General features: G+C 31.1%; 1 protein-coding gene across 1 annotated transcript in view; it reads right to left on the bottom strand.

The window, feature by feature from the left end:
• Nucleotides 1–4,803: 4,803 nt before the first annotated feature.
• Nucleotides 4,804–13,284, bottom strand: part of LOC107445748 (uncharacterized) — a 58,405-nt gene continuing 49,924 nt past the window's right edge. Inside the window, exons 13-14 of the mRNA XM_087156516.1 lie at nt 10,244–10,319; nt 4,804–7,096 (exon numbers count right to left, since the gene is read on the bottom strand). Coding sequence (XP_087012642.1) covers nt 6,977–7,096; nt 10,244–10,319 — 196 coding nt within the window. The 3' untranslated portion in view covers nt 4,804–6,976. The remainder of the gene's footprint in view (nt 7,097–10,243; nt 10,320–13,284) is intronic.

Genomic DNA, 13,284 nt, shown 5'->3' on the forward strand with positions numbered 1-13,284 from the left:
TTACTCTCTTAAACACTTGCGTGACATTTCTTAACTTTTTCCTGTTTAGATTTTGAGAAAGATTCTAAAACTTTTTTTAAAAAAATCATAGTTACCGGTTACTTCGTTCACAATTTTTTTTTTTTTAACAATCAGCGTAAATGTAGCACATGCAATTAAATAATGCAAGAACATGTTGTACATGCATAAAATAAATATAAAACTATTCTTGCATGCATTTATTTCAACAATATGCTTTGCTTAGACCGCTTTACAGTTCTTGGATTAAATTTAACGTAATTAGGATTGTAAAATTACTTCTTAAAATGAGAACAAAAATGTTTCTTCGAATCAAAGAAATAAATATTTTTCATTAGATTACGTTTTGTTTTACGGTAATAGATTAAATAAATAAAGTTCGAGAGTAACGGTAAAATAAAATATAAAAAAACAAATAGACAAAAGTTATATATTTTTCTAAAAAAAATCTTTCACGCTTTCATTTAAATGGAACAAATTTAATTAATCTCAGAGTTTTTATTGCTATCGATCAGATTTTTCGTCTTGGAAAATTTAATTAAAGTTTATTAGGTTTTATTTTTTAAAATAAATGTTTTTACTTTGTTTGAGGTTAAGACAATGAGAACGATTGAAAAAAAGAAACTATTTAAAAAAATATTCCTCCTAATATTTTCTTTTCAGTATTTTTTTACGTCTAACTCTCTATATGTTATACTTATATTAAAAAAGCAAAAAAGATTCTCCATTAATCAATCTCCATTAATTCGATTCAAATTAATGAACAAAACTGAAAATTTCAGAAATATTTATTTATTAATTTCGGATACTATTTACATGACTGAAATTTTCTGCCCTTTAAACTGTATTAATTAAAATTATGAAGAATATGAATTAAATTAAAATTTGAAACCAGATGAGCTTTTTATTTATGCGAAAAAAAGATCAAAAAAGATCAGTGTATCAAAAAAAAATTTTTTTTCAGAATACAAATCACGCTTTTAAACCCAATGATTAGACAAAATACAATTCGTCAATCACAGTGAAATTTCTATAATAGTCGTTCTGAATGACCACACATACACTTAGAATTTCCTCAAATAAACTGATTAAAAAGTTGCTTATTTAATTGTTATTTTATCATATTTACCTAAAACAGTTATATAACTGTAAAAAGATAGAATTCAATCTGCTAACAGTGAAAAAATCTTCAATTGACAGCTAACACCTAATGCGGTTAAACAACCAGAATTTTATCCAAGCCCACAATGCTCACCTAGTGGAGCCACTTAGTTTCTTACAGCTGACTATATACTATAGCTGAGAGAGCAAATCTGTCAATCACATGGCCGGTGAAACGGGGGTTCGAATGTCAGATTGGCAACACAATCTTTCTATTATTCCTTCTGCACATAAGGAGTTTCCAGCGTCCAACACACCCCAATTGGTAGCTATGGTTTAAAGGAACGCGAAATATTCATTCTCGCATAGGTGAAAGCACCATATCGCTGCCTTACACAAAACGTCTAATATTTTCTTTTTCTAACGATAGATGGCACCGCCGCTCAAGCAAATTAAATTATATTCCACAGTTCACTTAACAAAATACAAATCAATCCCACTCAACCTCCAATAGTCATTACCTAAAGAGAAATCAACACAATCTAACTCTAATGTCAATTACCTATCGAAAAATTTTACTTATATCTCCAATTTCCATATAAACTTGATTTTCACGATTTTGAGACGAAGCTATTTGGAAATTATTACAAAACAATATATATATTTTTTTTACAGTTTTTGAACTGTAAGCGGTTTCAGAACAGTAGAGGACAAACATTTTCACAACGTGAACTGAACTTTATGCTTAATTTGAGAGACAGATTTGCTTCTGATTATATATATATATATATATATATATATGGGTGATTCTCACGAAACATGACATTCACTGTCCCTTGCTCCAAGATCTAATACTATAATACTAAAAGAACTTTTTTTTAAAGAAAATTAATAAATAACATTGCTGTTAGCATTTTGAAATGACTTTGCACTAGCATTTACTGTTTCGTATACTTAAAAAATTTAATTGAATATCAAAATGTCAGTTTCCTGGCATGTCCCATTTCCAATAAGAACTAGCTTCAAAACTCTCCATACATTTTTCAAAATCTAATTTTTTTTTATCTTATCCTATGTAAGCATTTCTAGATTATACGCAGAGAGTATTCTTTACTAAAACTTCGTTTAAAATAAATTTTTCTGCCAATAATTTGTTTGTCCCATGAAAAACTGTCATTTTCCTAGCTACTTTTATTTAGTGATTTATAACCAAAATGGATAGCGCTAGTAATCAATATCTTATATTAATAGATTGATTAGATACCCTCCTATCGGAGCATGTCTTGTTGCATGAATAAAGAACTAATTTTCTGGCTCAAAATCTATTTCAAAAAAATTTTCAAGGGGAGTAGGTTTTTATGACGTCATTTTCCTGGCTTCTTGAAATCATTAATAACAAAAACTACATTGATTTATCTGAGTTATTTTAAGAAACTCTGTTGTTTTCTGCAGAATATAAACGTCTTCGGCCAAACTATTAAATTAAAGTAAAGTTATATGCTATAAAATTGCGAATTTGTCATTATCCTGGCTGTCATTTTCCTGGCCTATGAATGCCTGGACATTGAAGTGTTACCAGAAATTCTTTTTAACTGCTAATACTGTAAGGAGGAAAAGCAAATATTAACCTAATACCAAGTTTATGTATGATTGTAATATGCATGGATGTAATCAAAGTTATTTATTTATTTAATGATTGATTATTATACATAATTTTATTCTGCACATATCAGCAACAAAATTTTTTTTTGTTTCTTTCTACAGTGGATGAAAAGCATTAATTTAAACAAATTATGGTCCATCTGACATAAAGGCTTAAGTTTAGTTACTTACTATTAATTTAAAATGACTGTTTTTTTTTTAACTTCTAAGGTAATATGTCATTTTTCTGGCATTCAAGATTTGGTGAATTTTTAAAACACCCGGTTTACAAAACATAACGCGATCAAAATTAGTGCTATTTAAGGGAATCGTAATTGATATTTTTATTATTGAAATTAATAATTATCCTAATATTATACCACTGTTAAGTATACAAGAGTTTACAACCTCTTAAAATTTGCAATTAGGAATTACGTAATCAAAAATTTGAACTTGTCTAGTCAAATAAATCCTGAAAAATAGGTCTAATTGTCTGAAGTCTAATTTCTCGAAAGTTATTAATGGTTTTTTAACCATACTATTTATAAATGTTTTCCAAAATGCAAATCTAAGTTAATGTACTTTGTCGTAATCTTTACTGTTAATTGGATGAACAGACTGCTGTCTGTTATTTAGCAATAATTGTAGAATGAAAATTCTAACATTGTACCTGTGCCACAAATAACATACTGATTCCGAAAATAGATATGAAATTGAAACCCATAAAATTCCGATAACTTCATACAACATTCCACACAATTTTTTTACATTTCCAGACTCAAACTTTTCCAGATTCACCCTACATTATTAAAATAAAAAAATAATCAATAATTATAAAGGAAAGGCGACTAATAAGAGATAGTTCTGTGAAAGCTAACTCTGTAAACATTGCCAGATCAAATTACGGTATAAAGTACCAGCACTTTGGGTGCATCATCCGTAAGATCCAGTTTCGGTAAAATCCATTTTTCCATCAAATATTAAACCGTGATTTTTACACCAATGTTTATTTAGTTAGGGGGATGATTTTGATTGATGATACTTTTTTGGTAATTATTACTGTAAAAATTACGGCTTAGTATATTTTTGAATTCCGTAGCAAGTTGCGATAAAAATGGATTTGGCGGTAAATAATAATAAAATGACACTAAAAAGTACCGGCATTTAAGGTGCCAGTACTTTTTAGTGACATTTTATTCGGAATTTCTTAGAGTGGAATTGTATTCAAAAGTGATGGTGGTCTCAACTAAATGCAACCTAAAACACATATGAAAGTAGAGTAAAATTTACAGTGAAAAAGAAGAAGCATCCGATTGACTGGAATACGAGCTCACTGAACAAATTTCTTTCTAAAATTGAGGTAAATAATACAATACACAAGGTAGCAATACTTTTTACTAACAAATTGTATGAAACAAAATAAAATCTGATATACCGAAATTTTTGCAGTAACATTTACTGAATCGCTCAAATTAAGTAAACTTCACCGTAAAAATTACGATTCAAAATTTTACAGTAAAAATAGATTGCACAGTAAAACGTACTGGCATTCTGACAGCTGGTGCGTTTTATTGTAATTATGAAAAGAGTTTTTACATCGAAGTTGAATGTGAAATAATTGCCTTTGTTGAATTTTTTCGTTTGGCTTTGAAGCATATTATTTTTAATCAAATAGGAGTGAAAACGTTTAAAGGTTTTTGGTTATGTACTTCTTTCTTATAACAATTGTATGTAAATAACCTTGGTCCAAGATTATAACAATTAGAGCTGACGTATTTGATATATTTTTCTACCATCCTGTTATTATACCAACGTAGTACATATTTTCTTGGTTTTTAATAACTGTTGACAATTTTAGTTTTAAGATAACACTACTCTATTTCTGAGTTTTGCAATTTTAGTAGGTCTCTAATGATTTACACCGGACACAAGATCATTGGATATAATAATAGTTAGCATCAAGATAATTGTTATGTTCTGATTTTATTTTGTAAAAGAAAGTATCACAAAATAAAGCTTTGCTCTTAAGCATCGATTTTTGAAGGCATGCCAATTTAGACAAGCGACGCATATTTGAGTAAAAACATTTTTTATGTTCGGTTCTAATGGTTTAGGAGAAAAATAATAATTCAAGAGAAAAATTGTATTTCACCAGAAAAGTAATAATTCTCAAAAGTATTTCAGAACATTTAATTTTAAATGACAAAATGAAAGAAAATTAATATAGACAGGGAAATAAAAATAATTTCTTTTTCAGTTTTATTACAATAGAAGTTCGTTGTTCGAAATTCTTTATTGCTGTATTCTCTTTTCCAATAAATCAACGGTATGGCAAAGACTAAAATTCATTTTTTTTCCAAATAGTTGTTGTAGCTGATTTACGTCACACTAGTGCTGAATATGGTTAAACAACCAGAGGAAAGAGGAAAAGAATTATTTCTTTGAAATTGTTAGTAAACCTAAAATTAAGTATAGAAGAATAGGTCAGGTAGAATTAGAAAATGCCAGTCTTTACATTTTCTGTTATAATTACCTAATTCTTAAACGTTCTTTCGTCCCGCAGTGGACTGATCGTTAAGACACGGTTCCCAGCAGATCACCGAAGTCAAGCATCACTAGCTGCGGTCAGTGTGCGGGTGGGTGACCACTTGGATCAGTCTGCGTAGGGACCGAGGGTGTGCGGTATTGGTCCTCGTTAAACTGTGCTACCGTAAAGTGCTCGACTTCGCGCGCAGGTCGTCGGGCTACCGAAGCGGGGGTGCCATCCCCTCCGCAGAGGATCAAAATTGTGATGGCATGTCTTCGGATCATCCTCCGGGATGTTTCCCAGACCGTCGCCAATAGCCCATTGTGCAGCTCTAGTGCGACGTAAATTAACAACAACAACAAACGTTCTTTCAAAGTAAATGCTTTACTACTATGGTAGCCATTTTTTCGATATGGAACCCTAAACCCCGAGAATTGATATGTACATTGTTAAATAAAAGAAAATGTTTAATGATTAAAATTTTAATTATTATTTTGAAAATATAAAATGAATAAATAAAAAATAAATTATTTTTGATCGTATCGCTTTATCAAAATTATTTTGTCAGATAGGTAAATTTACAGGCTTAGGGGGCATATATTATACAAATTTGGTTTTAGTGTGTGTATAAATTGAATATACATCGGTTAAAATTTAGTTTTCATTGAAATAAAGACAAAAAAGGACCAAAATTAAATGTTGCGACCGTTTATTCTTGAGAAATATTTTATCATCGTAGAGTTGGGTAAAACAAATCATCAAAGTGATTCGAATCAATCAAATCAGTTCACTTTGATGATTTAAATCACTTCTTAATTTGTATCACTGACTTGAATCAAATACTGATTCGAATCACTAATTCGAAGTAACAAGTAAACGATTTGAATTAACATTCGAATCAGTGAGTAGTTCGATAATGAAATTGATAAAAATGTTTTATCGATAATAAAATTGACTTTTTGAGTATTTGTTTTTAATTTTTTTCGGCAGTATTTATAACATTATAGTTGATTTTGGTTACATTTTTACTCTAAGCAAAATTATTATTTTTACTATAAGCGATTTTTTTTTCAATTTTTACTTTTCTGTCTTTGCAAGCATGCTAATTAAATAGTTTAAAAAATGAAAATATGAAATAAATAAGAGGCTATTAATAGAAACTAAATTTAATTACAGGATTCAAAAATCATAGCTTATAGAAGAAATGCCCTAACAGTTCGAACCCCTTCAAATCCTCCATGGAGCCTCATGTTTCCGCGAAATATTATTTGGGAACTGCTGTTCTACTTAATTCCGAATTGTAATATTTTTTTACGTAGTTATAAATGTCTAGTTCCCCCCCCCTCATTTCCTTTCTGAGCTGTTTATTTCAGATAAATATTAAATTTAATAGAATAATAAATGAATCTATACTGAAAATGAATACATAAAAGTGCTGCATGAATGTCATCCATAAATGAAAGAGCTACATGTGAGTTTTGTTCCATATCTTCCTATCTGGCACTTTGATTGTAAAATTAATGTCAAATTTCCACTTTACGTTTCATTCTGCCTTCGATAGAGCATATAATTTGGTAAAGAATTAGATAGTTTTTGTAATAAATCAATCAAGTGAAAAGTGCTGTTGTCAAAAAACTTTGTGCTCATTTTTTACATTTTCGATACAAATATTGCTGCTCAGTTTATGCCTTATGGGGTGCGGTTGAGTAGATAATCAGATAGTCTATACATTAAATCAGATATCGATATGACAGATGAACCAATCCAAATTCCTAAGAATCCACCAATGTTGCTGAACAAGTCAATCGGCTAAAAATATTAGGAAAAGAAGAGTATTAAAATACATTTCATGAAAAGTATAATTACAATGTTGACATATACACTGAGTGGTTAAATTATTATGAAAACCTCCTCAATACACTGTTGGACCACCTTTAGCCCGTGATACTGCTCGAATTATTTTTGGCATAGATCCTATGAGATGTTGATATGTGGTCGGAGGAATTTCACTCCATATCCGATGAACTGCACTTTTCATCCATAAATCAGAAGTGAGACAATAAGGACCAAATCTCCGGCCAGGATGACCTTTAACATTACAGGATTTACTTGATCTGCGATAACGCTTAAATACCCTTGGGCATTCAGACGTTGCTCAACAGGAATTAAAACACCGATGCAATGCCAAGAAAACATCCCCCAAACCATAACATTGCCTCCACCAGCTTAAAGTGTTGTGAAAATGTCTTGCGGGTCCATGTTTTCTTACTGTTTTTGCAATATTCGAACTTGCCATCTGCTTGGTGTAATTGAAAACGAGATTCATCAGACCACGTGAGCCCTTTTCACTTAGCTACTGTCCAATCTTTAAGTTCCTTTTCAAAGTGGAAACGTCTGCTCTTGTTCTTGCTCTTGACAGCAGAGGCGTTCGAACACGTCGTCGGCACCCTTAGCCTATACGGTGGATTGTGAAGAGCACAGTTCGTTCAGATACGTTCGTAGTTGTACCTTCTTTAAGAGTCCTCGCTATTTGACGCTCTTCTGTAGGATTGGGCAACTCTGTCAAAACTTCTCTCAGCTCGATCAATAAGTAGCCTGACATTTAGACTCGGTTTTGTGATTGGTAGTTCACTCTATGTACGCATTAATAACTGCTGCTCTCGAACACTTCACTAGAGCAGCCCTTTTGTTGATACTGGTTCCGAAATTTCACCTATTGACTACAATCATCCTACATTAAAACTCAGTCACGTTTTTTGCATATATTTTCCAGTTTAACACAGTGCAATTGATGGCTCACTTGCCTTGCAAACCCTTTTCATAACCATTTCGCCCTCTAGCGGCAACACTGCGACGCAATAGCTCATTTTGCATAAAAATGTCAGGTTGTCATAATAATTTGGAAACTCAGTGTATATTGTATTGAAAATGTTATTGTTAATAATAGAGTTTTTTCTTCTTGCAAATTATTTTTTTTAATGTTAAAAGTATTTTCCATTAAAAAATATTCACTCGTTCTTTTCTCCTATTTTACACATCTAAATTTTTATTTTCATGAATCAATTAGAAATTGCATGTCATATATGTAATATTTGGAAATTTCGAAGCAATCAATAAATATTTTAAATGTAACAGAACTTTCTATCACATAAATACAAATAAAACTTGCGTGCATGATGTAACTGATGGTAGCCAAATATGGATCTTACTACTTAAGGCAACTTATAGTAAAAAAAAGATGTTGAAGTTTAATTGTTACCTAAATTTTTTGGCTAAAATTGTTCGTCAGTACCTAGCATATTCAACTAATCATTGAATAGCTCAAAATTTCTGATGATTTCTATTTAATATCAGTGAAAATTAGGATTAATCAATGATTTTCCATTTAATATCAGTGAAAAAAGAAGCGAAAAAAAATTTATGAAAGTAAGTTTTTTGAATATTTTTAAATTTTCTTTATTATCTCAATTATTACAAAAAAAAAACAATTTAAAATTCGAGATTCGAAAATTCCAGTCTTTTTTTTAAAGTGAATGACATATAGTTATATTTTAAGGGAAAAAAATTTTAAAGGAAAATTTCAATTCAATTCAAACGTAAATTCAACTTTCTAATTATGTAATGTGGTTTTTATTATATAGTTTCAAAATATAAATAATGAATAATAATTGTGAAATTACAAATGGCTTACTTATCATTTTTTAAACATGTATTAAAAATGACGAATTCACTTGAGATTTTTATAAAATCTCAATTGAATTTAAATTCAGAAATTCTAAAAAAAATTCAGAATAAATTTTGAAATTCAAGACTTCACAAGGATTAATGCTATAAAATTCGTTAGCAAACCCATTGTATGAAGAAAAGAAAAATATATCAATAAAAGTTGCGATATAGTATTAATCCTTAATTAAATTTGAAATATTCAAATAAATCAGCTGAACATAAGATAAACTTTGGAGTAAGAGTTACTGATTTTCGGATGCTATCTAATATTGGGTGCCACTTGGGTTAGAATCTAATACCAGTACTACGATTCACTAGTCCTAGCTGGATAAGGTGCTACTCAAAAGCTCTTTAGTCTGAGAGAGGCACTAATATGGAAATCATCAGAAATATATACTTTGAGTATAAAACTCAAATTTTTTTCTCCCTGGCTGGTAGGACGTTGGGCCCATGTCTGAAAGATAATGAGTTCAATCCGTATCAGCCGAGGATTCCCCTTTTACAAAATGGTGACTGGTGCACTCTCATTCTGTCGGGGCCACAAAGTCCTCCAAGTTCCCTAACAAATCAATACCTCTGGTGGTACTGGATTGGAAATTGATCGCGCTCTGGATCAGGTCAATATTACGATCCGCTGATGTGTGAATAAGTCCTCCACGTAAAACGGGATGCGAAGTATCAATGTTGTCATTGAATGATCCTCGGGATGCTTCTCAGACCGTCGCCAATAGCCCATTGTGCAGCTCTAGTGCAATGTTGATAAATGCGCTAGTATTAAGATCTTTGTACTTATACTTGGTAAGCGTCTTACTCATTAGTGAGAAATTGTTTCTTGTGTATTTGCATCCTGTAAAAGCGAAAGGTGGAGGGGAGTAATAGTTTATTACAATGAGGATTTTATAAATATGACAAATTGTTATTTATACCTTTTTAATCATAAAACTCTTATAACATCGAAACTAATATTTTTCATTTTTTTAGATTAAGTATGAAGAAATGCGCAAACAATAATACCTCACTTGTCTATGCAACAATATCCGACATGCATACTAAAGTATAAAATTTTTACAGAAAAATACCAAATTTCATAGCCTTGTAAACTTGAGCTCAACCCTGAAAACATGAGTACTCATGGATCAAGCATCAAAACAAACATTTTGAAATTGGAATTCTTTTGTCAGTTCACCGTGTGCAAGTTTTACCTTTTTTATACATAAAAATATTACGTACCACCATTTTTGGAACAAACTTAGTAATTCTACTCTTCATATTTCTGAATGATACAGAGACCATTGATAATTGATCACTAAAACAGTAAATAATAGTGAATGTTATTTTCATGAAGGTACACGAGGAAAAATATGGAACATCTTTAATAACTTTTAATCGAATGATCATATTGTCACACACTGGAACTCAGTCGTAATGATTCAAAGTTTTGGCTCTAAACCCACAAATTAATTAATTTTTAATCTTTAATGTAGAAGTTGATACCTTTTTCTGACCAAAATTTTTCTTTAATTGTCCCTTTCAAACTTTTAAAGAACCGAATTGGGAGTAAAATATTTATACGCAATTCACACGTGTTTCGAAATGTTTAAATTTCTGCTTAATTTTCATTCCTTAATCTGTTTTTAATCATTGAAAAGTAATAATCGCATACCGAAAACTAAGCACATTACGGTAATGTAAAAAATCTCGAAAGCAAGATACGACATTTAAAAAATAATAGCAATAATAATATGAGAGAAACAAGTAAATAAAATATAGGGAGTGTCGCAGGATTATTGGGAGAAACTGCAAGAAGAGGTAGGAACATCACAAGGATTCTGAATTATCAAAAACTAGGGCAGAAGCGTCTTCGTTTGCCGCTAGGTGTGTTGTTTACAAGAGCTTTAACGAAAACAGATCTGCATTATCACGGTATCCAAAAATTCTGATCCATGTTGGATCGCTCGTGGCCTGCGCTCACTATGCTGAGCACGCAAATTGTGAAGCAAATAAATAAATATTCAGCTGGCGGACCGCACCCTCTCTGTGGGATATATATATATATAATAACAGGGCTACATCTCTGTTATCATTGGTGTATCCATATTAAGAAATGCAGTTGAAAGCAGTGATACGTTATAAAAAGCTTTATTTAAAGATAGCTGGTGGTTACAACAGTTCACATCTCCTCTCCACACAGGAGGGGGTGAGGACAAATCTCCAGATGGTTATTGGAACATGTTATTCAGCAAGATACATGCGAAAACGTTCGCTCTCACATTGAATACTACAGATATTGGTGTACTTAGGTCCCAGTCGCACATGCTTTTGTAACTCTACGCAATATGGAAAATAATTTAATGCTTTCTAATATGGAAGTGAAAGAGGAACAAGATTCTAAAAATAACTCCTCGTTTCAAATATAAATCTAATTATTATTCAATGGTATGTTTTCAGCCTTGAATTCCCAAAATAGAATATTTCTACTCTTACTCTCTTTAACAAAGACATTTTATGAATTCTTTTATTAATGCAAAAGTATTTATTATTTTTGTGTTATATATATATATATATATATATATATATATATATATATATATATATATATATATATCTATATATATATAAAAGAAAGTCGTGTTAGTTACTTCACTTATAACTCAAGAACGGCTGAACCGATTTAGCTGAAAATTGGCAGGGAGGTAGTTTAGAGCCAGGAGAAGGACATAGGATACTTTTTATCCCGTGCGATAAACCGTTCCAGCGATATCAGTGAAAGTCGAAATGGAATTTTCTGATTGGTTAAAAGCTAGCCTTTGTTTTAAATTTTGCTATAAACGATTCAATTTTCAAATATCTTGAAGATAACAACAGTGATATTTTCTATCTTATAACTCTATTCATTTATAAAAGTAAATTAAAGTAAATTGCATATACTTTAATTTTTAATTCGCGCTTTTCTTTATGTCAGGTGAGCACAAGCAAGTAAAATCAACGAGAATAGATTTCTTAATTGTTGGTCGTATCACGGATTCAGTACTGTGAAAACTGTTTAATAAATATAAAGACAAAAGCAAATTTCATTCAAATTGCACGTTTTCAGAAATATTTATATTTAGTACGTAATTTTAGGTTAGCAAAATTAAATATACTTTTCGAAGATTTCAGTGCTGTGACAGTTGTCATTTGAAAACTATTAGTTTGTTTGTTTATTTATGCAAAGTTTTCGAATTCATCCATTTTATTTCTTTCATTTATAAAATTGATTTTTGTTTTAAATCTTATAATTTTCATATTTCTTATTCATCTCATTTTTATTGCTCTTTTTATTATTTAAAATATGTATGTGATATTTCGATTTAGCAAATTTGCGACCACTGCCAACTTTTACATTTCTTTTTCGTTGTCAGAAAGAATATTTGCAAAAATATGCCGCCTAAGCAAATCGCTCTTAGTCGGTCGACATCTCAAGCGCGCAAAAAGAGAACTACCCGTGTTTCAGAAACATCGGAGCAACGGGAAAAAGACTTGAAACTAATCGAGAACAGAATGCTTTTGCCCGTTCCTTAGAAACGTCTGAGCAACAGGAAAGAAGACTGTCAACAAATCAACTACGAACTACACAAGCCCGTTCGTCGGAAACATCAGAGCAACGGGAAGCAAGAATGAAAACCAACCGAGAACGCATTTCGCTATTCAGACGCTGCCAATACTCTGATTTCAATTTCAGTGCATTTCACTATGATCCGACAACAAACTACAGTCTTCCCCCAAGTGTCATCATCGGAGAAATATATCAATTATGTATGTTTTGTAATGCTCTCAAATTTAAAAATGAAACAGCTGAAATTTGCTGTTCTAGAAGCATACAGAAACTACAAGATTTTACGTCGCCTGCCGAGACATTATCAACCTTCGTATCAGGTCAAACAAACCAATCGAAACATTTTTTGGCGCATATACGCCGGTACAATTCGTGTTTCTAAATGACTTTATTCGGTGCTACACGTATCCTGAACGAGAATTACATCCCAACAATCAAAGTGCAAGGCCAAATTTATCATCGTGCAAGGATCACTTCTTTCAATGCCTAACGCAGATCATAAATTTCTACAAATTTATTTCATGGATAACACAAATGATCAAGTCAATCAACGTTGTCAGGTAAACAATGGCACTAAACGAAAAATTGTTACCGTATTACAAAAATTTTTCGATCAACATAATCAGTTAATTAGGCTGTTCACAATTGCCCTAGACTAAATGTCATCCGATATTTA

The sequence above is a fragment of the Parasteatoda tepidariorum genome, chromosome 2 (genome assembly GCF_982258835.1).
Source record: "Parasteatoda tepidariorum strain Cologne lab strain chromosome 2, Ptep-v5.0, whole genome shotgun sequence".
NCBI lineage: Eukaryota > Metazoa > Arthropoda > Arachnida > Araneae > Theridiidae > Parasteatoda > Parasteatoda tepidariorum.